Raw genomic sequence first — 24,637 nt, forward strand, 5'->3', positions numbered from 1 at the left:
ACTTACGCCCAGAAGGGTGGCAATGAAGTTACCTCATTAAACAGCTCCGTCATTATGACCTTTGGAGTCGGGCCTTTCTTTCTTTCTTTCTGCGGCACGGAATGGTACGCTGTCTTATCGTTTCTGTTGATGGCTACTGCGGCGGCTCCATCAGTGATGGCTACAGCTCTCTCGCAGGCCCTTGTGCAGGCTCCTGATGGAAGACGCTTCTGATTTGAGGTCGCATTAAAACCAGAGGCCTCTAAAACCCGAGCCCTCTCTGTTGTTCTTGCTCCTCACCACCTACGTACGGGCAGCCGGCTACTGCTGCTCCCTGTCTTTCCCCCGCTAAAGGGGAGGGGTTCCCAGGGTTTAGGGGGTGTCACGTCCCAACTTCTCAGGACCATGACTCGGGTTTGCCGATTCCCACGTCAGGATTAAGGTGAAACAACACCAGGGATCCTTTAACTCCCAAAACTCAACTTCTCTTCGCTCACCACAAGAATTGGCATGCTCACCGCAAGAATTCGTATGCTCACAACAAAAATTGGCATGAAACTATGTTGGCAAACTGTCTAACGTGTGATAACCATACATCACCAAAGATACGCTACAGGCCTTGCTTCTTTGGGAATCGCTTCAGGGAAGACAATGAGGAGAGCCCTCCCGTTGAGTCACGAGGTTCAGAGCAGACCCCCTTGCTTTCTAGGCTCCTTCTCCGAGAGGAGCCTAGGGGCGGCTGGATCTACTCTTAGTCCCAGACTTGGTCAACTGTTTATGCCTAAAGTGATGAGATGTAGGCATCATGGAAAAGGAGAGGGGGCAGGAGGGAGGGGAGGGAGAGGGAGAGAGAAGATGATTTCACCAGTCCTGGGTCCAGCACTGGTTCAGTCAGCCGAGGGGTCCAGTCAGCTGAGAGGTCCCCTAGCAGTGGGCTTGCACAGCTGGGGCTTCCGTGTGTGTGTCCTTTTATCATCCTTGCCCCCTCCTTTGGGTGGGCACTCAAGCTCCTTACGCTAATTAGGTAGCCTTTGGGAAATAGGTCTGTGGGCTTGGGGGTTGTTGGGGGAGTAACTTCCCCTTGCCTGCAGATGTGATCTTTTGCCATGCACAGTGAGCTGCCCTGCTCGGCACATCAAGAGCAGCATATCAGAACAGGGAGCTGTGCCCCCTCTAGCATGCCCTCCCCTCCCTCTCCTGTTGCTGATGGGGTGCTGATGGGCTGCTTTTCACCTGTGGTTCCTTGCTGGGCAGAGTTCCTTGTTATGCCCTTAAGCAGAACTTGCCCCACCACAATGTTTGAGACATTAACTTTTTCAGTCCCTCACAGGGGGTCCCAGGTTTGGGGTCCCCAGGGTTTGAGGGTCCCAGGTTTGGGGGTTTCCAGGGCTGAGGGATCCCCAGGCTTTGGGGGCTCTGGAATTTGGGGGCTCTAGGGGTCTGGGTGTCTCAATCCTCGGGGAGTGCCTGGGGTTTAGGGGGCCCCGGTGTTTGGGGAGGCTGGGTCGGGGGAGTTGCAGCATTCCCAGAGTTTGGGGCTCCCATGTTTGGGCGTCCTGGACTTGGGGGTTCCTTGGTTGGGGGTCGCTGGGGTTCGGAAGTCCCGGGTTTGGGAGTTCCCAGGCTTGGGGGTCACCACCTTCAGGATCCACAGAAGCAGCACCATCTAGGTGGTTTCTTACTAATCCTGTAACGGAAGAAATACATCGTTCTTCTTTGGTGTGGTGTGCCAGCTTTGTGGAGTTACCCTCCAGCACCCATCTCTGCGCAGACATGAAAGAAGCCAATTTCTCAGCTCTGCGCGTAAGACTGGCTTATTGCGCACCGGGTACCGACCCCCGCTTGTGGGACAACACATCTGCAAGTACGGTACTGACCCAGATACGAAACAGAGGGTGCCAGTTAATCCCAGGTGCCACATACGCTGCACCTTCTTCCATCGCCTCCTCTCCATGAATTGTTTTCCAGTCTCTCCCACCTCCTCCCAGCTCAGATACCTGCACTCTGGCTCAGGGCTGGCGACCCTCGGGGCAGCAGCAGGAGCTGCTCTGACCCTGGTGCTGGGGTTGTCCCTGGGGCTGAGCACTCGGGCCCAGGGCTGGTGAGCTGGGCCATGACAGGGCCCAGGGCTGATGAGGTCTCCCCCAGGCCCGTCCACACTGCGAGACCACCTGCCCCTGCAACTGTAACTGTAACCAACCGCAACTGTAACTGCCCCTGGTCCCCCCCTCGCCCCGGCTGCCCCACCCCGTCTCTCCCCCATTTCTCCTCAGGCCACTGGGCCTCTGCCCCCCCCGGCCCCACCCCAGGTCGGCAGTGACTGACAGGCCAACACCGGCTCCGCTGATTGGCTCAGCCGTGGCCAATGGCACAGCAGGGGCAGCCCGGGCCTCTCCTCACAGAGCTGCCCTGCACCAGCTGCCCCCGCCTCAGCGCAGCTGCGCCTCAGCCAGCCGGGACACTGGGCCTGCGGAGAGACGGCCTTCGAGAGGGGCCATTTCACCTGGAGCTGTTCTCTCAGCAGCGCAAGGTGTGTGCGCAGGTCTGCCCTCCCTCAGAACCTCCCCGGTCTGCTCGTGGGGTCTGGGCCTGCTCAGGGAGGGAGGGAGGGGAGGGAACAGGAGAGGGCAGGAGGGGATCTGCTCTGGATTGGCAAGTCTTTCCCAAAATGCGGGTCGGTCTGTGCTCCAGCCACAGCCCCGGGCAGGAGGAGCTGCATGACGGGAGCCGCTGGCCTCGGCCAGGCCTGCACCTGGCAGGAGACAGGGCTCTGGGCCCGGTCACACTGCCCACGTTGAGCCCAGCACCCAGGGCCTTCGTCAGGCCTCACCTTCCCCTGGGGCTGAGGAGGAGAGACACCCTGTCCTGGCGTGGCGCGGGGCATCCTCCTGCGGCCAGAAGGAAGGACAGAGCCCTGTCACTCTCCCCACAGGGGCTGACCACCGTCCTTCCCTTCTGTCCCTGGGGCTCCCCAGTGCTGGCAAGGCCCTGCGGGGCTTCAGGGCCAAGCAAACGCTGGGGCCCCGAGGGCTCCTGGGGCAGCTTTGGGCATCTCTGAAGCTGAGGCGTGGCTGCCCCTTTGCTTCTGCAGATGCAGTTATCTGCTACCCGCTTCATGATCCGAACCGTTCCTTCGTCGTGGCACGTGGACTGGACAGATGCCACGTCCCTGTCAGTCTGGGAGGACTTCAGGGAAACAAGGAAGTTGCAGCATGCACCCAGGTAGGAGGACAGTGGAAAGGAGCCCTGACAAGGTTTTTCTGCTGTTTCAGAGCTGAACTCAGACGTTTGTGTGCATCCCAGCACCAAAGTCTGCTTTTTTTCCCTCCAAGCTGCACAGCTTTTTGCCAGCAAAAGCGAGTCGGCCCGAGCTGGTCTGTGGGGTAACTTGGCTCCTTCCATTTTGCGTTGCATGCCTACACTTTTCCTTTTTTCCACCAATGTCTTCCTTTCAACCCCCTTCCCCCCAAGTTCCATCCTCTTTCAAAGGTGATTCTGATTTCAGTTTCTAGACAGATCACGGAGCAGGTAGACACAGGATGTAAGCATGGACTGGTCTCTACCTTCGGAGCTGTAGGCTGAGCTGGTTTACCTTTACAGGCTAGATAGATAGGGGCTACGGGCAGAGTTTCTGTTTTGCTCATTAGTACTCCTTTTGGGGCCCTGTGACAGTAAGTTTGTCTGCCGGCAGATCCGCAGCAGTTAAAACTGACACTGAAAGAGTTTCAAGGACGGATGCTGTTCTGTGTGTTTCATTTTGGGTACCCATTTCATTGAGCTAGAATTATTCCTTTGCAGTTAGGTGACGGCGATCTTCTTGCACTGGTCTTTTCTTTCTGGAGCGCATCCTGATGTCCTTTGTCATCCAGAGCTTTCCCCTCTGCTGCCAAGAAGAGCGATGGTCGTGATGAGGACTAAATCCTGTGAGTAACGATTTCTTCAAGTCTGATTATGAAGGTGCCAAGCCTCGTTTTGGGGGTCCAAAGGCTTCACTTCAGGCCCAAAGCCTCATGTTTAGCTTCCAACGCCTCTTTCTTAGGGACGAAATCCTCCTTGTCATGGGCCATAGGCTCGTTTTCAGGATTCGGCCTGCAATTTTGAGGGCCCAAAGCCTCATGTTGAGCATCCAGAGACCCATTTTTAGGGTGCAAAGCCTTAGGTGTTGGTACCAAAGCATCATGTGAGGGCCCCAAACCTAATTTCAGGGTTCAGAGCCTCATTTTCATTTGTAAAGCACCATTTCTAGGGCCCAAAGCCCCATTCTTAAGGCCTTGACCCTCCTTCAGAGAGTCGAAACCCGCCTTTCACAGCTCTAAGCCTCAAATGTTGTGCCCAAAGGCCTGTATTTGGCATCAGAGCTTCCTTTCGGGGGGCCATAGAGGAACCAATAGGTTCACCTTGTTGTCAGGGTCCAAAGCGTATTCGTAGCATCTCCCCCATTCTTTGCAGTGACAAAGGCTGCTTCTGAGGGCTGAAATCCTCATTTGGAGGGTCCAAACCTGTCTTTCATTACCCATGGCCTTTTTTGAAGAAGCCACAGTTTCATTTTTAGGATCCTGTGGTGGTGTTTATGTCACTGCCGATAGGGCAGGCCCAGGAACCTGGCTTGTGCAGATGCTTGTGATGTCACTTGTGGCCCAGTTCCTCTGCCGGAGAGGGCAGAGGCTGAGCGGCCTCAGGAGAAACAGGCGAGAGATGGGCCGGGGGCAGCTGGGGCAAGGGAGGGAGCAGGGCCAGGACCAGGACCAGGGGTGCTACGTGCACAGGAACAGGTATCTCATTTTTATAGAGCAGCATCATGTTTAGGATCCAGCCAGTTGCTTTGAGGCTCCAAGCTGCATCCTGAGTTTCCAAGCCCTCATTTTTATGCTCCAAACCCCTCTTTTAGGGCCCAAAGCTTCAGGTTTAGAGTCCAAAGCTTCAATTCTAGGGTCGGAAACCTCCTTTTTATGGTCCAAAGCCTCATTTTTAGGGTCCAAGCCTCATTCATCAGTTCCAAGCCCCACTCTTCAGGTGCAAAGACTCTTTTTGAGGGCCCAGAGCATCATTCTGAAGGCCCAAAGTCTGATGTGGAAGGGCCAGAGCCTCCGTTGTAGAGGCCCAAGCCTTATTTACAGTGTGCAAAGGCTCATTTTCAGGCCCCAACCCCCAGTTTTTAGCTTCCAAAGTCTCCTTTTTAGGATCCAGTCTGCAATCCGGAGGGTTCAAATGCTCATTTGGAGGGCCCAAAGCCTCATTTTAGGGGCCAAGCTCCTCGTTTAGGGTACGAAGCCTCATTTGGAGCCTCCAAAGACCCATTCTTAGGGTGCAAGGCCTTAGTTAGGTAGCTGCAAATTCAGCGACGGGTCGCTGCACGAGCCTCCCTTCGGCACTGTCCTCCAAGAAGTGGGGCGGCGCTGGCTGCCTCCGAGTCATTGGCTCAGCGTCAAGGAGGGAGACTGGGTCACGGCGGCAGCTGCTCGGCAGGCGATGACATACAGACGGTGTCGCTGTTAGCTGATTGTGTTGCTTGAGGACAGATGATGGGTAAGCAAGTGATAACCTACGGAGGAGGTCACTGCCAGATGATTGTGAGCACCGCCATGAGGGCAGAGGGCCAGTCCCGCACAGAGGCCCCGGGCTCACTGTGCAACTCGCACTGTGTGGTGAGGTCCTCGTCCTCCCAGCTGGGCACGGCCATCTTCTCCTGAGGTACCCCGTGTGCCACAGGGCGCTGATGATGGCTTCTGCCTGGGAGAGGAACCGTTCGTTACCACTCACAGCTGGAGAAAGCAGCAGCTTTTCTCCCCAGTCTCATTGCTGAGGACTACCTCAAGATTATCAGTCCCGTTCAGGCTGTCCAAGGAGTGCTGCTCTTTGCGGATATTTCAGGTGGGGTGAGCAGGGAGGAGCAACCACGGACACGAGCCTTTTTGGGACACGCTAGGCCCTTTGGAGCCCTGCCCCGGCTCCTCAGACAGAGTGGCCACCTTGTCACTGCTGAGGTGTTCTGCTGGGATGCCCAAAGAGAGGGGGACGGGTTATGTTGGGCGGTCAACCACTGCCACCACCAGCACTGAGCCAGCGCGTGGGAAGGTGTGACCTACAGGTTCTCGGGCCGGGCAGCATGGAACTGGCTGCCAGGTCCTTTGTCCCACGTGGGCATTTCCTGACTTCTGGGTGTCCCTGTTACAGGTTTCACTGCTTTGACAGAGAAGTTCATCCAGAGGGCCGGCCCAGACAGAGGCACTGATGAGCTGGCGCAAACCCTCAATTCCTGCCTGTGTGACATTTTGGAGGGTAAGAGCCGTGCTGCGGGACTGTCTGCCATCGGGCCGTGAGGCTGCTCATGGAGGGTGGGGGTAGACATGCTGGGCAGCCTGGTCCTGCCTCCTTGCAAGGGCTGGGGCTTTCTGTGGCCTGCAGGAACAGCAAGAGCAGCCAGGGTCTCCCGGTGAGTCAAGACGGGCGCAGGTCCTTTCTGCTCCCCCCCTGTGGCTGAGGAGGCACCCGCTTTCTCAGCAGCTTCCTCTGTGCTTCTGGCATGAACACCCGGCTCAGTGATGCATTAGTGCCCAGAGCAGGCTGGGGGCATCCAGCAAGTGCCAGCGCACAAGTGACCCGAGGATGCTGGCGCTGATATATGTGTGCCTGTGACACCCTCGCGGGCGCCTTTTCACAGGGGACGTCTTGACCCTTCTAAGCTGACCGTGAGCACATTGGTGGCCACCTCTTTGGCAGCCCCTGTAGAGCAAAGCAAGAGAGTCCTCAAAGACGATGAAGGGTCTGGAGCATCTCTCCTATGAGGAAAGGCTGAGAGAGCTGGGACTGTTTAGCCTAGAGAAGAGGAGGCTTGGGGGGTGATCTTAGTAATGTGTCTAAAACCTGAAGGGAGGGTGCAACGAGGACAGAGCCAGGCTCTTTCCAGTGCTGCCCAGTGTCAGGAGCAGAGGCCACGCCCCAGGCATGTACTGAAACCCAGGATGTTCCCTCTGTACGTCAAGAAAGGCTTTTTGACTGTGAGGGTGGCCGAGCGCTGGCACAGGTTGCCCAGGCAGCTTGTGGAGTCTCCCTCCTTAGAGCTATTAAAAAATGATCTAGCCACCGTCTTGGGCAGCTGGCTCTGTGCAGCCCTGCTTGAGCAGCAGGGTTGGACCAGATGGACCCCAGAGGTCCCTTCCAGCCTCCACCTTTCTGAGATCTGGTGGCAGCTCGCAGGCCTGCCTCCGTGCCTGCTGTGCACGTAGCAGGGCTGTGGCCCCTGTGAGCCCGGGAGGCAGGCCAGAGTGGTGCTTTCCTGGGCTGTGCCCCACGGTGCACCCTCACCTGGGTGCTCCTCTCGGGGCGGAGGGGCTTGCTCTGTGGCTTCTGGAAGAAGGTGTCCACATGACTCTTCCTTTCCTTCTCTCTGTCCGCAGAGGTGCTGACTTTTGGAGGAGACATCTTTAAGTTTGCTGGTATGTACTTAGGACGACGATGCCCACGTGTGCTGACCTGCAGCATTTACCTGTTGTGGCGGCCATTTGCTGTGCTCTGCTTCTCAAGAGGCTCTGTGTAGCACCTTGAGGCGGCGTCCTGGCCACTCACGCAGCCCCCGTGCAGTGCCCTTTCTCCAGGCTTCTCTTTCTCCCGGGGCCTGCCTGCCTCCGGTTTGGCTTTGGCAAGGGCTGTTGTCTCCCTCATTCTGCCCCTGCTGGTAGGACCCTGGGCTGGGGGTGGGGGGACAAGGAAGCACTGAGAGGAGGAGACCCCCGAGAAAGCGCAGCCAAAGGTGTGTGTCGGGGTGGTGGTGAGGGGCGGGGAGGCCCTGGTGATGGCGGAGCTCGGGCTGCCAGGCTGCGAGGGCAGGACGAGGCCCTGGTGTGCTGCAGCTGCAGAGGAGCGCTCGGGGCAGGGGGTGCCAGCGCTGCCGGCTGTCGGCTGCTGTGGCTGGCCCGGGAGAGGAGAGGTGTGCCGGTGCCCAGGGTTTGGCCCTCCAGGACGATGCCCTCCCACAGGCCCATCTTCCTCAGCGCGTCGGCCGGTTTCTGCTGTCCCTGCCACTGAGCGCAGGTCGGGGAGAGTCAGGTCTCAGCAGAGCCTTTCCCTTTCCCTCACTTTCCCCAGGGGATGCTGTGCTGGTGCTGTGGAGAGCACCACCCCGGGAGCTGGCTAAGACCATCAGCCTGGTGCTGCAGTGTAGCCGGCAGATCCAGAGGAAGTATGGGAAGCGTGACACGCACGTGGGTCAGAAGATCCAGCTGAAGATAGGTACGGGCGCCGTGGCACGGGGTGCTTCTCGCTGGCAGGGAATGGGGGGATCCGTCCTGGGGCTAGTGCCAAAGGAAAGCATCTCCTGCGAGCATTTAAGGGGCCAGCTGTAGTCTGGGCGGGGATGGGAGACCAGGCCTGCTGGGTTTGCGTGCATTTGCAGATGCAGAGGAAGCTTAAAGGCAAAGCGGGCGTCAGATCAAGTATTAGGGTCCTCAAATGTCTGATTTAGCACAAATGTCTGTGGGAGGTAGTTATCTTTCCATTTTTTCGGGGGGGAGGGGGCAGCTTTGCATCCTTTGCCCTGCTGGATTCTCCCCTGCCTCTCACAAAGAGCAAAGGGGAGCTGCTTTGCACATGGCTCTGGGAAGGGCTTTGGCAGGCTGTCATGGGTGTTGTCAAGCAGACAGCTACAACCTGCCTGCACGTTAGCAGAGCAGGCAGTGATCAAGCCCGCCTGGTTTGCTGGGCTTCTGGGCAGGCTGCTGGGCTTCTGGGCAGGCAGCTGGCTAAGACACCCGGCACTCTCAACACACTGTCTGTTTCTAGACACCCGTTTCAGGGACCTGTGTCAGTATGCCCCTGAGTAGGATGGAGGATGCCCTCCCTTTCCATAACGCCAGTCTCCCCACTGGGCTTCAGATTAGGTTCTGAACAGCTGAGATGCTGGGGGCTGTAGAGCTCAAAATCTTCCCTGTGTCAGTGCTGCTTCTCCCTCTCTTTCTCACCAGGGATCTCTGCAGGGCCCGTGGACCTCCTGGTAGTCGGAGACAGGAGGCGGCAGTACTTCTTGATCTGTGGCGAGGCCCTGGATGAAGTTTGTGAGGCGGAAGAGCTTGCGAATGCAGGTGAAGTAATCCTCTCAGCCACCTCCTGGGAGCTCTGTGAGCAGCACCGGCTCAGGACCAGGCGCCTTGCAGGCAAAAGAGCTGTGAAGGTAGGTGGGTGGCATGGCCTGTAGAGCCATTTTGAGGACCCAGACCTGGACATGAAGGAGGGAGGTGTCAGAAGGCTGAGGAGCTGGATGTGGAGAGAGTTGGAGCTGTGGAAGTGGGTGGGCAGCTGAAGCTCTTGTCCTTCCCTCTCAGGGGTAACAGTGGTCTGGGCTTGCTTGGTTTGAGGGGTCGGGAGGCACTGGGAGGGTTTTGGCCCCACCAGCCATGTCCTCTGTGGGTCATGGCGCTGTTGCTGACAGCTGGGGGATGCTTGGGTGATGCCTGCCCAGCTCCGGTGCTTCTGAGGAAGCACTGCTGTCCCATCCAGCCAGGTGGGCTTGTTCTCCCCTTTTCTGGGCAGTGACGGTGGAGGGCAGGCTTTGTCCCCTGGGACTCCTGGGGAGGCCAGTGGCAGTGCCTTCACGCCGTGTGTCTCCAGGTTACAGGCATGGATCCGATGTCTTGGTCAGAACGCCAAGACGCTTTACGCAAGCTTGTACGACACCCAAGGAGCCAGCGCTTGGAAGGGGAAGGTGAGTGCCAACTTCACCTTGTTCGCGGCTTGCCTGGAAAGCTGGGGCCTGGCTGCTTCAGGGGCCAGAGAGGAACCACCTGCGCCCTCTTCCTCCTTTCGGCTGGCACTCGTGCTTTTGGCCCTCGCGTGCATCAGCTGGGGCGGTGGCTGCTGCTGCCTTCTCCCTCCAGGGGACAGCACTGCCGTGAGCATCTGGAGGTGGCAACATGAGCAAAGGCAGAAGACTCTTTCTCCCCCGTTTCCCGTGCCAGCCCCTGCTTTCCAACACCTCGTAGTCCTGTCCTCCCAGCGACCACCTGCTTTTTCTCTCCTCAGGTGCCATGAGACCTGCTCTTCTCCTGCCCGGTGGCGCTAATGCGTACGACGTGCTTAGCAAGTACATGTCAGGAGCTGCTCTCGGGAAGGTACGTCCAGGCCACCACTGCTGGGGACTGCATTTTTGGAGGGCAGAGGAAGTGGTGCATTGCAGAGATGGAGTTCTCACGAGAACAGACAAAGAGAAGGAAACGCACCCTGAGAAGACAGCGCGGGGAAACTGAGCCAGGGGGCACTGGTGCCGCACCATTGCGTGTGTTGTCCTCAGAGAGATACGGGTGGTGGGCGGCAGACTTCTGTCTGCCTGTCTTTTCTGGGGGTATGGTTCTGGATGCGCCGGGGTGGTGGTGGTGGGATAAAGGGGAGGTTGCACTGAAGTCCCCAGAGCATCCCTGCGGGTCGCCCCTCGTGTCCACACCCGTCCCAGGATGGGGTGGTACCGGAGCACCTTTCTCTCCTTTGTCATTTGCGTTAATGATTCGGTATCTGCCTGCCACAGGCTGGGCAGCCTGCCCGCCATGTGCACTGAGAGAAGGATTCAGCCCTTCCTCGGGGAGTACCTGCTATTGCCAGTATGCCTGCTCTCCCTCGGTGTCTGGTATGGGCAGTAAGCCCCCGGGAGAGCAGGCTGGTGAAGCCATCCTGCTCTTGTCTTCCAGCTTGATGACAGAGTGCCGCTGGACCTCTTCTCTGAGCTACGGCCGGTCACCAGCCTCTTCGTCCAACTGCAGTTGACTGCAGGAATCAGCACAGTGGACATCCGCACCCTCATCCACGATGCCAGCAGGAAGATGCTAGAAATCCTCTGTCCTCACAAAGGCAAAATCAACAAAATCGTCCTGTTTGATAAGGTGAGTGTGTGGGAGCAATCGCTTCCCCCCACCCTGAGGGGGTGGGCGGTGAGGAAGAGGGAGAGGCTCCCTCTTAGGCATTGTAGCAAGATGTGCTGCATCCGTCCTTGGCAGGGCTGCATGTTCCTCTGCGTGTTTGGCCTCAGTGGAGAAAAGCTGCCCTACGAGAGCATTCACGCCTTGCAGAGTGCTATTCAGATCTTCAATTCCTGCTCCACGATGCTCATGGAAGTAGAGTGAGTGTGTGGTGGGGGTGCGTGCTGCTTGGGATGGCGCAAGGGGGCTTCCCAGAAAGAGACGTGTCTTCTAGCTTGCTCTGCCTTGTCCCTGGCAGGAAGGAGGCAGTGCCCTGAGAGGTGGCAGGCAAGCCCCGGACTTAGCCCTCGGCAGCCAGGCGGAGTCCCGCCAAGCACACCCTGCTAGCCACCGTGCTGGAACGAACCCTTGCAAGGGCAAGAGGCTCCTTGGTGCCAGAGGCAGGCCCTTCTGGGCGACTGGCCCATGAACAGGGATGGGGTCCAGCCACCTGATCTCAGGTTGCTGCCATCGCAGGCAGTGACATCGCGGGTGCCTTCTTCCCTCCCTCTTTGCTCATGAGAGGGCTGTGGCCTTCTGCAGGTTGCAGCTCAGGGAAAGTGGCCTCAGGGGAAGTGTCCAAAACATCCCACATGCGCTCTACCCCTGTCCTTTGTCCCTTGCAACGTGGGTATGTTGCGCCCCTGAGCTCTCCACGTCCCCAGGACCCGCGCTGGCAGGACAGGATGGCAGGTGGCCCAGGCTAGCGCCGAGGGGAGATGCGGGAAGGGATGAATCTGGGCGGGCAGGACTGCGCCTGGGGCGCTGCTGAAGCTGCACTGTTTCCCTGTGTGCCAGGGCAGTGTCTGTTGCAGTTACCAGTGGGATGGTGTTCTGCGGAGTCACCGGCCACCCTCTGAGGCATGAATACACAGGTAGGAGGCGTGTGTCTGAGGCGCGGGAGGCTGGCGTGGGCCTGCTTAAGCATAGCACTCTGGAAGAGGAAGGCGGGCTGGGAGAGGGCTTTCCCAGCAGCCGGTCAGGAGCGGCCCGGGCAGTGCGGGTCCTGGCCCGTGGCAGGAGAACGGGCTCTGTGGCCGTTTGTTCCCCTGGGTTCTGCTGATCCCGCTGTGGGGTTGGCCTGTGCTGGAGGTGAGGCAGCCGTTGGCCTGGAAGGGCGCCACGGGTCTGGTCGCACGGGTACGTCAACGCACGCTCTCGCACGCTCTCTCTCTCTCTGGCAGTCGTTGGCCAGAAGGTGAATTTGGCAGCCCGGATGATGGTGCACTACCCTGGGCTGGTGTCCTGTGATGCAGTGACCTACGCCTCCTCTCGGCTGCCCCCTTACTACTTCAAGGAGCTGCCGGAGAAAAAGATGAAAGGCCTCAGTCATCCTGGCACTCTCTATCAATATGTGGGGATCACCAAGAAGAGGTGAGTGACCTCCGAGAGGGCTGGACGAGGGGATTGTGTCATCAAGGGTGCAGCCTTGGCCAGCAAAGAGGAATTAGGCAGAGAGAGACCAAGCTGGTCTCCCTTGCCTGTGGCTGAGACGGTCAGAAGCCCTGGTGCGGGAGGCTTTTTGCCTCTCTCCCCTGCTGTCTCCTGCTGCTAAGAGAGCGGGAGTGAAGCCCCAGGGATGGGGAAGGTTAGTCTGTCTTGGCAGACACAACCTGGCCTTGCAGGCTCTGTCCAAATGGCTTTCAGCTGTGCTTGCTCCACCACATGCCCTGGTAATGCTGACCCAAGGAGGTTTTTGGGACAAGCCGCTTCCGAGCAGGAAGCTTTGGGCCAGCCTGGTTCCCATGGGGAAATGTGGACCGTGGGGACACCCTTCCTCATGTCGTCCTGCTGAAACCTCAGCTTTTCCTCTGGGCCAGGATTTGACCTTCGCTTTGGATGACGGTTTGAACGTTAACATTGCCATCTCTTGGAAACTCCAGGAGGAGTTGAGCCAAAGGTGCTAGGTGCTTGGCATCCCAGCCCGTTCAGTGACACAAGTCCTCCTTTCCAAGACACTTGTTTCTCTTGGCCAGCGTGTGCTAGCCAACAGCACACCCTGGCTCCTTTCACGTGTCTGCAGCGTCTCTTGGTTTGGCCTCTGGTGGTGGCCTCTGGATACGTTCTGCTGTTCTGCCATGGCCGTTGGGCTTCTTTATGCTTGAAGCTGTCCTAGCGTGCAGCTTGAACTTTGGGTGGGGGTGCATACAGGGGAAAACATGCTGCCCGAAAGACAAGCAGGTGCACGAGGAGCACATCCTGCCCCTCCATGCCAGGCTGCTTCTCTGTGTCCCCTGGCTTCTCACCAGCTAATTGACTGGTGTTTTCTTTTCCCCTGCTTCTAGCATATTTGGCATGGGTCTTGCCAAGAAGAGGTCAGAGTACGCCCCCTTACTGGGTAGGTGGAGAATGCCTTGCTCTTCTGAAGCCCAGTTTCTTCCCCTTGGTAACTTTTAGCGCCACGCTGGGGCGGGAGAAGCTTTTGCCAGGGATGGTGTTGCTGCAGAGGCCCTAAGGAAGTGCGGCCTCTCTCGGCCCCTACTTGGTTGACCTCTTTGGGGTGGAAAGCAGGGTGAGGCGCCTGGTGCTGCCTTGCCCTGCTCCAGACCTGGTACGAAGGTACCTTTCAGCTAGGGAGCTGCTCACGCCTGGGGGCTAAACTGATCCCGGTCTTTGGGATCAGGAAAGCGATTGCCTTCTGCCAGTCTGACGGAGAGTTCCGGTGGTGGGTTCTCCCCCTTGTACTCCTCAGAGATCCTTTCTTGGCAGCATCTGGGCGTAGACATGGCAATGTCAGGACCCACGGGGTGCCTTTAATCCCTCGGTGTCTTGCTGGAGGTTTTGGGCCCTGTTACAGGTTAACCCCGGGAGGCAGCTCAGCCCCACAGAGCCACTCGCTCCCCCCAGCGGGATGGGGAAGAGAATCGCACAGCTTAATAGGTAGAGCAAAAGCTGCGCAAGCATGCAAGGCCAAATCAGGCATTCGTTCCCTGCTTCCCATGGGCAGGCAGGTGTCTAGCCATTTCCAGGAAAGCGGGGCTGCATCGTGCGTAACGGTGACTTGGGAAGACAAACGCCGTAACTCCAAACGTCCCCCCTTCCTCCCTCTTTCCCCCAGCTCTTCTTGCCAAGCACCGCATCATATGGTACGGAATAGGCCTTTGGGCAGTTGGGGTCAGCTGTCGTGGCTGTCGTGCCCCCTCCCAGCTTCTTGCGTGCCCCCAGCCTGCTCGCTGGCGGGGCGGCGTCAGAAATGGTAAAGGCCTTGACGCTGTGCAAGCGCTCTTCAGCAATAACCAAAACATCGTTGTGTTATCAACGCCCATGTCTGGTCACAAATCCAAACCATAGCACCATAGGAGCTATCACTGAAGAAAATTCACTCTAGCCCAGCCAAAAGACACTGAAGATGCTGCCTCAGCTCCCAGGAAGTGCCCTGTGGCTCATGCTACAGCGAGGAGATGCTGCAGCGACTCGCATCATCTCTTCCAGTCTTGTGCTGGATCGCTGCGGGGAGTTGCACGGGGCCGGCTGAACCTCTGTGTCTGTGGGAGGGCAGAGGGTGGCGGGACGGGGAAGAAGGCATGGAAGCTGCACTGTGGGGCAGGCGGGCCGGCTGCCGCTCTGGGGAAGGCAGAGGTAAAAAAGCTGGGATGAGTGGGCAGGAAGGAGGCCTGGCTGTAGGCAGGCTGGTGGAAGTGGTGGCAGGACAGGGAACTGCGGTGGAGGGTGCCAGCCAAAGTGGCATCTCTCTGCTTTTCAGCACGCCCAGCAGCTGGTTTTCTTGTTTGTCTTCACAGGTCGGGAGAAGGAGATTGACCGCTTTGGCAGCTGCTTGAAAGCCTATGAGGACTTAGGACAAAGCCACATCCTGGCGTTTGAGGGCACGATGGGCTCCGGAAAGAGCCACTTACTTACCGAACTGGCCTATTTAGGCCAGGCTGCTGGCCACAGGTACAGGTTTTTGACCTCTAGCTTTGGGATGCTGCCCCTGCCCATCACCTGGCAGCCATAGAACAGTCCGTCCCCTCTGCTGGTGCGCCTGGTCCTTGGACTGCAGCCTCCCGAGAAGGCCTCCTGGAGACTCTCCCTAGGAGCACCTGCATGCTCTGCTCCCGCCTCTACACCTCTGGGGAGTTGGAGGTGGCTTCTTGAGCCGTGGCCTTTCCTCCTTCACCTCTGGGCCAGGCACAGATAGAAGGAAAGAGCCCGAGCCCAATGCTTTTCATCTGACTCGAGATGCAACAGACAGCAGGGTGGCCTGTCTCAGAAGCCCTGCTTGCCCTCTGCTCCTTCCCAGAAGGAGCACTGGGGCAGAAAAGCCTTCCTGTGGTCTGGGAGTCAGGCTGCTAAGGTCTGGAGCCCAAAGGCAAACCCACCACTTGCTCCATCCTTGCCCCTTAGCCCCGTGAGTTCCTCTGCAGGGGGGACGTAGCGAGACCTGGGCCGGTGCTGTGGAGACACAAGAGTCTGGAGCCGGCTCTCCCAGTGGCTTGGCAGCAATTGCCCCTCTGTGCCCTTTCTCGTATGAGGAGTGAAAAGCTTGGCCTCCTCTGGGAAGCACTTTGAGACGAGTGGCTGACGAGCACCCCCCCAAGGGCATCTGCACCCCTTTTGTCTTAGAAGGCTTGGGCTGTTGGGGATCTCAGTCCCCTTTGCTTTTGCACGGCAGGGTAGTTGCCATGGAACTGCTAGAGGCCAACGTGAGGCAGTCCTTCTCTGCCATCCGTACGCTGATGGCCAGGGCCCTGGGCCTCCAGGACAGTGAACCGTGCGGTGCCAGGCAGTGCACGCTGCAGACAAAGCTCCGAGGGACAATCGAAGAGAGCAGCTTTTGTCTCCTCAATGACATTTTCCTTGTCGAGGTGAGAGCAAGAGGCGTCTCTGGCCCTGGAGAAGGCCTTCTCATGAGCTTTTCGGGGTCTGATGTTGTGTGGGCGCGCTGCTGGGAGTGCCTGAGCTCGGGGGTGGGAATCGTGGGGGTGGTAGCACAGGTTTCCCATTCCTGGGCCCTGGGGGGCTCCCTTTCTGGGGTGAGTTCATGTCCTGCGCTGCATCTGGCAGTGCCTGGTGCCTTGTTCAGCACCTTGGAAGTGGCACTGGAGAGAGGCTGGTGCTGGGCGAGTGGTCTGCTCCAGCCAGCCCAAGCTTCCTACAGGCAGAGAACCAGCTCTTCAGCCCACCCCCCAGCCCCAGCTCTGCCAGCGACCCTCAGCAGAGGGCCTCTGCTTTGGGCTCCAGGTGCAGCCCCCACTGTGGCTCCTTGCACCTGTGCTGGGGAGAGCTAAGGTGCTGAGGCCAGCAGGGGCAGTTTGCTCTGCGGTCTTGCTTGGTGGGTTCATGTGCCTAGCCCCGGAGCGATGCTTCTGCCTGACTGTGCTTTTCTGGCCAGTTTCCCGTTTCGGACAAGGTTCGCGAGATGCGTGGAATTGAAAGAAAAAAGGAGTTGCACTCGACTTGGGCAAAAGTGCTGGAGAAGGTGAGCCTTTCTCCTTCCTTCCTTCCTTCCTTCCTTCCTTCCTTCCTTCCTTCCTTCCTTCCTTCCTTCCTTCCTTCCTCCTGGGTCAGAGAAGGAAAACAAGCCTGCTGGCTGCAGACTCTGCACCACAGCAGTGTGAGTGCATGGGAGGACCACACGCCCGGGCCATCGCCCTTTGGGGCCTGAGAAACCCCCCACCCCCACGTCCCCCCTCCTCCACGCAGCCCCACAAACACACCCCATAGCTTTCCTCCCGTCGAGTGTACCCTGGACAAGGAGCAATGGCTTCTGCATTCCCTTGCCCAAGCTGCCTCCTTCTGCAGGTCAGGTGGTGTTAGGTGTGACCTTAAAATCTCAAAGAAATTGAGTCAGTAAGCTTCTGAGCAGGGAAGCAGCTGGGGAGAGACTTCAGAGCATCCTCTCAAGAGACAGAGGCTCAGTCTCCTCCCCTGCAAGACACTTGGGATTCCACTGGATTGTCCTCAGAACATCCTGCTTTTTTTCAGTCCATTGGAGGAGAATTTGGCATTTTCGTCATCGACAATGCCCATTTCATCGACCCTGCCTCCTGGAGTATCATGTCACCCGTGCTCCGAAATGTCTCCTACTTCATGGTCATGAGCTTGGCGCCGGGCTACCCAAGGAGAGAGGGCTTTTGCAAAGCTGCAGCAGACAGCACAATGTCCCAGAAAATCACCTATCTTCATCTGGATGAGCTGAAACCTTCAGCTGTGGTGCAGGAGGTCTGCCAGAACCTTAGAGTAGACAGCATCTCCAGGGATCTAGCGAGGTAAGTTTGAGGCAGGGGAGCTCCTCCTGAGGGCTTGAACCTATGCAGACCACGGGCGGGAATCAGCCCCCCCGGAAAGGGAGCGCAGGGCCACTAGAAGCATCACCGACTCTAGCGAGTACTCTAGGAGGTGGGTTGCTTGTTATGCCTTGTCCTGGCAGGCGTGAGCTGAGAGCGGGCCACTGCCGAGACACAGAGCGTGGGAAGTGTCAGCCCTTCGCGGCTGCACAGAGAGGAAGGGAGGAAGAGTCCCGAGCCCAAGTGTGGCTGGGCTGTGAAAAGGCCTTGGTCTAGGTGGCCAGGCTGTGGGGGAGATTCCCTGGGACAGAGGCCTGCCCTGCTGCCAGAGAGGATCTAGGCTCCTGAGGAGGGGAAAGGCAGGGCTCGCTGCTCTGCGCTTTGGCCGTTGGCCGCAATTCTTTTCCCACGGACTTCAGCGAAGGCCGGAGGTTCGGGGGGGCCCAAAAGCCCAAGCCAGCAGAGGACTGTCCCATTCAAAGGCGAGGTGCAGCTGTGACAAAGATGCTGGCTACCCTGTATTGCCCAAGTGACTCGCTGCCCACCTGAACCGTGTTTCACTTTACTCCTCTTGTGGTGGTCACTGCCGCGTCTGCTCCTGTCCAGGTTCCTGATCCAAAGAAGCTCGGGGATCCCGTATTACTGCAAGGAGCTGCTGGGCTGCCTTCTTTGCAACAACATGCTCTTGTTCCGCACCCGGAGGCGGGGTGGAAAAGCAGAAGACAACTGGGAGAGCCTGATCAGTAAGCACCTTTGCTGCTGACTAGCGAGTTGCTGTGGCGCATTCTCCGCAGCACAGTCTTGCCCCATCGTTCCCCCGTTGATCTGGGCAGAGTCAGATCTTGCAGCAGTGCAGAACGTGGTCTGGCGGAGGCGTGGGCTCCTGCGTGCCTTGCTGTTGGGACAGCCAAAGCAGGGGCTGGCGAGTTGTGGTGGCTTGGAGGGGCCTAAATTCTTGGGGGGGTGCGGGGGGGATTGGGGGTCTAAAACACGGGGGAAATGGTTCCAGAGCACATGTGTTTCTGGTGTTTCTTAGGCATTCTAATGGGCACGTAATTTACCCTGGCCCAACGCCAGCTCACTTGAGAACAAACCCCAGCTTGAGGCGAGGGACGGGCCTGGGAAACTTGAATTCAAACCCATAAATCCCCACAAGGGTGTGGTAACGGAAGAAAACGGTGGCAATGCCGCCGAGAGCGCCATGCCAGCCAGAGTGCTGTGGCCTTGGGAGCAGCCGGGGCTGATGCTGCATTTTGCATGATCACTGGCAATTTCCCTGGCTGCGGAGGTAGCCCTGTCGAAGGCAGCAATGCTGCTGCTTTCTGTCGCGGGGCATTCAGTTGCCCCCTAGGCACTCCAGAAGCTTTGACTGAGGGGCTGTTTGGGAAAGCTGGTCTGAAGGCAGAACACCTGCCTGTTCTGGGAGGGCTATGCAAAGAAATGCTTGCAGTGGGAACCTGTTTTGCTGTGCTTAATGACCACGTTCAGCGCGTGCAGGTCTGTGCGCTTGCACTGGACCATGTGAAGTGGGACTTGTCCCATCTCAGGTGAATTTTGAAACGTTTGCAAGCCGCAAGTGACTTTGCAAATTGCCTTAGTCGTGTTCTCTTGCTCCACCCAGCTTCTGCAGTTGAGGCTTCACCCCTCACAGCAACCTCGAGCTCCAGCGCGGGGAACGATGGCACGGTCTGCTTCATCAGACCAGACGTGAACCCAGAGAACACGGTGCTGCCCACCACCTTGAAAGGTGAGGGACCGAGAGCCGCTCTGCCGGCTCGCGGCTGTGCTGGGGCCCCTTCGCGGGGCATTGGCTAGAGGGAGGCTGGGCATTTGTGTGCTGCAGAGTCACCCTCTCAGCTTGGGGGCTCTGCTGGGAAGGTGGCTCCAGTGCAACCAGGAACAGGCCTGGGGTTGCGGGCAGCCATTTACCCCTCCTGGGTGTGAACCAGCTGTGAGCCTGCTGGCTGCTTTCCAGCAGCAGGTAGGAGAGAAAAGGCTATTGGTGCAACACTAGAATGGCTCCCTTTTCTCACAGAAGCAAATCCTTTGCTGGGAAAAGTCTTTGACTTGCCGCTGACTCAGCTGTGATCGCGACTTTGCCCTCGCTATTCTCTTTTTAAGCTCCCCAGCTAATGGCGCTCTCAAGGCACTTAATCCAAACCAGATCCGTTGTTTTTTTCTGTGAATTGGCACGGAAATCCCCCCATACCAGGAGAGCGGGATGGGGGAGCTGTCAACGACTGTCCCTCCTCTCTAGCCATAGCCATTTGTATGAACCTCGAAGAAACGTCATGCTAAAGCATTCCTGCTATTACGTTGTTCTGTCCCATCCCCGCGCGCCCCCCCCCCCAAAAAAAAACCAAAAACCCCAAACAAAAGGCATATTATTTTCTGGCCAAGTTAAGAGAGGCATTGTGGGGAGCTCTGAGTCCACCTCTGCTGTGGGGAAGGTTCTCTGTTTTCTGTGTGCGCTGTTGGGCAAAACCCTACTCCAGATCTGGTAGGGCGCATCATGGACGCATGTACCTGCTGGATCCTGCCCTCCTCACCCCAGGGGGGCGAGCGTCTGTTTGAGCGTCTCGCTCTTCCCCAGGCCTTGTGGCCTGCGATTCCAACAGGTGTGGAGCCATTTTGAAGACGCCTGCCCTGGGTTGCAATTGCCCAGCAGGTGCGGTGCCGAGGAGAAGAGGCCAAAGTCTACCCCATTTCATGTGTTGAGACTTTCCAGCCTCTCCAGCCTCAGCATGGGGAACAGGCAAGAGAGAAAGAGGTGTTGCTTCTTTTTGACAGAGATTGCGCTGGCCCAGCTGGACCGGATAAAGCCACTGAAGCAGACGGTTTTGAAGTTGGCAGCTGTCATCGGGCCAGTGTTTACCACCCAGCTGCTGTCACACATCCTTCCTCATGGCATCAGGCACGAGATGAATTGCTTGTTGGACATGCTGGTGAGCGACAACATCCTTAAGTGGCTGAAAACCACAGAGGTGCCAGAAGATGTCCGAGATCCTACCAAGGGGCCAGGCAGCTCTCGGCAGGCAGAGAGTGGTAAGTGGTAGCAGTGAAGAGGCCAAGGGAGCTCCCAGCTGTGTCCTGGTGGGGCTCGCCGGGGCACGGTGCACTTCCCCCCTCTGCCCCAGTAATGGCTGGGTGGAGCTCAGGCAGGCATGGCGGTTCGGGATGGCTTGTTCAAAGATCTTACAAGTCAATCTCAAAGAACGCTAGCGTTGCGCTGGAGGGAAGCTCCCACCAGCTGTCCCAAGTGCCTCTGCTCCTCTGCCTTCAAGTGCCGCTTGTAGCGCAGGCACGGGAGGGCATGTGCAATCACCGATATCCTCTCCCAGCTGCCTGCGGCATCCGCATCAAAGGTGGCCTCCAAAGTGCCCCAGGGCCTTTGAGAGGCTTTTATTCAGCTTTGATTCCCCTGTGGCGCAGCAGGGGAAGCTCAGGAGGCTGGGGACTGCCTTGCCAGGAGCGGAGAGAAAGCACTGGCCGGGGCTTGCTTCGGCTGGCGGCAACATCCCCAGCTCCTGTCTGGAGCACAGCTGAGCACTGTGTCCCCCGGGCTGTGCTAGCATCAGCAAGGCAAGGCGGGCCCTTTTGCCTCATCCTGCAAGGCTCGGTGTGCAGCAGCGCTGGTTTGCCGCTAAGGATGCTCACCAAGGCATGACTTTCATGCCCCGGCTGGGACGGCCCTGAGCCCTGGCCCCAGCTCAGGCTGATGCAAAGGCCCTTTGCCCTGCAGGTGTGGAGAGACCCTCTCTGAGCAAGAAGACCACGGAGCGGCAGTCTGGCGTGCTGGTCTTCTGTGTCCCACTGCTGCGGGAGGCTGCCTACGAGCTGTGGCCCGAGAGACAGCGGGTCGCCTTGCACCGCAAGTGCGCCGCCTTCCTGGAGCGACACGCGCACAAATGCAAGAGCTGCAGCCAAGGGGACTTTGTTGCCTTCCACCGCTTCACTGTCACCAGCAGCCAGGAGGGAGGGAGCAGTCAGGGCCCTGCTGAGCAGGGCGACCCTCACAGCTGGGAGGCCTTGGTGCTCGCAGGAGAACAGCTGAAGAGGGATAGGACTCATGCCCCTGAGGGTATGCTGTGCACCATGCTTCACAGCCTGGGCCCTCCAGGACCCCAGGGGGGGCTGTGCTGGGGATGGGGTGGGAGGACATCTGCTAGGGACGAGCCCAGGAGGTGAGGATGGCCACTGCAGACTTTCCGCAGTGTGTCGCGACCCTTGCAAGGATCCTTGCGATCCCCAGCCCGCTGGGAGAGGGAGAGTAGTTCTTCCCCCGCGGTATGTGAGGAGGTGTCTAACCCCCTGTTTTCTTTCCTGATGCTGCAGGTGCTCTGCAGCAGCAGCAGGCTTTCCTGGAGGAGGATTTTGGGTGAGCAGACACGGTTTTGATGATTTTGGAAGGCAGTGAGCTCAGGGTGTCCAGAGGAGACAAAGGAAGCGCCGCCATTTGGCTGCCGGTTGTGACTGCAGCTTAGGGAAGAGGCTTTCTGTGGGGTGGGAGGTGGGAGGAGGTGGCCGTGGAGGTGAGGGAGGGCTTGAGGAAGCCTGTGGTCTCAGAGCGATCATCGCACTACACTGGAGCAGCCCTTGCTTTCCAGTTCCTACAGAGTAGCACTGCAAAATCTGCAGGGGAAAACCTGCCCCGGGGACTCGGGTGGTTTGCCTGTGGGAAGAGGTGACAGAAAGCCCAGCTTGTCTCTTTCTCCCTACCTACAAAGCACCTGTACGGGTCGTACGTGCCCGTGGCCTCGTGCTCTGCTTTGAAAAAGGGCTTTTGATGCCATCTCTGTGGGGAGAAAGAGCAGTACAGGTGATGCCTGTGTATTCTTTGCTCTCTTCTTCTCCTGGGAACCGTCCTCTGACTAGTGTGGCAGGACGGTTTCTGGCAAAGAGGGAACAGACAGCTGAGCTGCCCAGCAAGACCGACAGAAAGCACAGCGGTACATGCTCATGTGAATGCAAAGCCATCGTGGAATCGGTGCTTGTGCCTTTGGCTCGCCACTACGTGGCGATGGGCGATGCTGCCAGAGCCTTCTACTACCTTCTGGAGTCTGCGGCTGCCTACCTGCATGTCTCCAACAGCTACATGGTGAGTTGCCCTGCTTGCCAGCACGCACTGTGCACAGAGGCCTGCCTGCCTGCCTGGCCGCTGCACTCGGGCATGCCTTTGCGGGACCTTGGAAGGGAAATGCTGGGGTCAGACCCTGACTTTTTCCTCTGGTTTGCCTCTTCTGCGGCAAGAGACACAAGGCACTGTGCCCTTAGCACGGGGGGCATTAGCTGGGAGGCAGTCTGAAGGATCACTGGTGCCTGTCTGTGCTCTGAGACAGTGTGACTGTGTTTGGGCGGGCGTCACCAGGGGGAGAAACAGGCCCTCTTAAGACAGATGCCAGAGGCAATGACGAGGGAGGACAAGGCTGGCCATGGGCTCTGCACCCACGCTCACCTGCTCTCTGTGTGCTTGCGCAAAGGCCCTCATGAAGCTGAACGAAGCGGAGGTCCTGAGGAACTCGCTAGAGGAGAAAGCAGATGTGATAGCCTGCTTTGAAGAGGCCACCTTCTTCAGCCTCAAAGGGGAGGTAAGAGACGGGCAGGTCTGGAGGGATCTCCCGGGGGACGGAGCTGGATGCCTCCCGCGGTTGCAGGGGATATCCCTGGCATCTCCAGCCACTTGGAGATTCCTGCAGTCTCCTGGGCAACTAGTCCATATCAGGATGCTTCCCTTTTCCTCTGCAGGTCTGCTGGCATATGGGGCACATGAAGCTGGCAAAGAAAATGCTCAGGGAGGCTTTGAGCCTGCTCGGAAGACAATTCCCCCGGACCTCCATTGGAGCCTTTGTCAAGTCTCAGGTGGAAAAGTTGCCGTGTGCCTCTTCTGTTTCCAGAAGAGTATCCTCCCTTCCGCAGGAGGCCCGGTAAGAAGCAGAACTGAGAAGCCAGGGGAGGAAGAGCCATTTCCCACCTGGTCCCAGGCATCCCGGCCCAACCTGCCTAGGCTTGAGGCCACCCTGAACCTGACACATAGGCCTTAGCAGGACCGAGGCAGTAAGGAGCCACGTGCGGGTAGACCAGGGGACGGCAGAGCCCCACACTCCCTCCCTCCTTGCACCCTGCTTTCCCCCGGCCCTGTCCATTTAGCACTGCACAGCTAGAGCCTCTGGGCCAAGCAGTTTCTCTCGTGTGGCAGGAGGAAGAGGCTAGCCTGGCTGCTGCGGCAGAGCTGCTGTCTTTCCTTACTGGAGCACCTCTTCAGCCTGGAGGGCACTTCCAGTGGACGGACGTTCTCCCGCCTGGCAGCGCGCATGAAGGCCAACACGGACAGGGCAGCGGACTCCTATCGGGCAGCAGACTCCTGCCACAGATAGACTTACGCCCAGAAGGGTGGCAATGAAGTTACCTCATTAAACAGCTCCGTCATTATGACCTTTGGAGTCGGGCCTTTCTTTCTTTCTTTCTGCGGCACGGAATGGTACGCTGTCTTATCGTTTCTGTTGATGGCTACTGCGGCGGCTCCATCAGTGATGGCTACAGCTCTCTCGCAGGCCCTTGTGCAGGCTCCTGATGGAAGACGCTTCTGATTTGAGGTCGCATTAAAACCAGAGGCCTCTAAAACCCGAGCCCTCTCTGTTGTTCTTGCTCCTCACCACCTACGTACGGGCAGCCGGCTACTGCTGCTCCCTGTCTTTCCCCCGCTAAAGGGGAGGGGTTCCCAGGGTTTAGGGGGTGTCACGTCCCAACTTCTCAGGACCATGACTCGGGTTTGCCGATTCCCACGTCAGGATTAAGGTGAAACAACACCAGGGATCCTTTAACTCCCAAAACTCAACTTCTCTTCGCTCACCACAAGAATTGGCATGCTCACCGCAAGAATTCGTATGCTCACAACAAAAATTGGCATGAAACTATGTTGGCAAACTGTCTAACGTGTGATAACCATACATCACCAAAGATACGCTACAGGCCTTGCTTCTTTGGGAATCGCTTCAGGGAAGACAATGAGGAGAGCCCTCCCGTTGAGTCACGAGGTTCAGAGCAGACCCCCTTGCTTTCTAGGCTCCTTCTCCGAGAGGAGCCTAGGGGCGGCTGGATCTACTCTTAGTCCCAGACTTGGTCAACTGTTTATGCCTAAAGTGATGAGATGTAGGCATCATGGAAAAGGAGAGGGGGCAGGAGGGAGGGGAGGGAGAGGGAGAGAGAAGATGATTTCACCAGTCCTGGGTCCAGCACTGGTTCAGTCAGCCGAGGGGTCCAGTCAGCTGAGAGGTCCCCTAGCAGTGGGCTTGCACAGCTGGGGCTTCCGTGTGTGTGTCCTTTTATCATCCTTGCCCCCTCCTTTGGGTGGGCACTCAAGCTCCTTACGCTAATTAGGTAGCCTTTGGGAAATAGGTCTGTGGGCTTGGGGGTTGTTGGGGGAGTAACTTCCCCTTGCCTGCAGATGTGATCTTTTGCCATGCACAGTGAGCTGCCCTGCTCAGCACATCA

The 24,637-nt window shown here is 58.0% G+C and overlaps 1 protein-coding gene across 1 annotated transcript; it reads left to right on the forward strand.

Annotated features, from left to right (window-relative positions):
* Nucleotides 1–5,501: 5,501 nt before the first annotated feature.
* LOC126037202 (adenylate cyclase type 10-like) lies at nucleotides 5,502–23,520 on the forward strand. Its single transcript, XM_049797467.1, has 24 exons — nucleotides 5,502–5,624; nucleotides 5,742–5,850; nucleotides 6,154–6,258; nucleotides 7,377–7,415; nucleotides 8,065–8,208; nucleotides 8,940–9,145; nucleotides 9,590–9,676; nucleotides 10,653–10,844; nucleotides 10,959–11,080; nucleotides 11,718–11,794; nucleotides 12,104–12,293; nucleotides 13,205–13,257; nucleotides 14,660–14,813; nucleotides 15,532–15,724; nucleotides 16,252–16,338; nucleotides 16,845–17,128; nucleotides 17,753–17,889; nucleotides 18,777–18,893; nucleotides 19,937–20,191; nucleotides 20,889–21,227; nucleotides 22,030–22,244; nucleotides 22,627–22,734; nucleotides 22,892–23,070; nucleotides 23,343–23,520. The coding sequence occupies exons 1-24, from the start codon at nucleotides 5,502–5,504 to the stop codon at nucleotides 23,518–23,520; spliced, it is 3,693 nt and encodes a 1,230-aa protein (XP_049653424.1).
* Nucleotides 23,521–24,637: the final 1,117 nt, after the last annotated feature.

Source organism: Accipiter gentilis, unplaced genomic scaffold (genome assembly GCF_929443795.1).
Source record: "Accipiter gentilis unplaced genomic scaffold, bAccGen1.1, whole genome shotgun sequence".
Classification (NCBI taxonomy): Eukaryota; Metazoa; Chordata; class Aves; order Accipitriformes; family Accipitridae; genus Astur; species Astur gentilis.

Coding starts and splice junctions, on each gene's coding strand:
- LOC126037202 (XM_049797467.1), top strand. CDS start 5,502: ATGGGTAAGCAAGTGATAACCTACGGAGGAGGTCACTGCCAGATGATT. Junction 7,416..8,064: donor AGACATCTTTAAGTTTGCTG/GTATGTACTTAG, acceptor CACTTTCCCCAG/GGGATGCTGTGCTGGTGCTG. Junction 22,245..22,626: donor ATGTCTCCAACAGCTACATG/GTGAGTTGCCCT, acceptor GCTTGCGCAAAG/GCCCTCATGAAGCTGAACGA.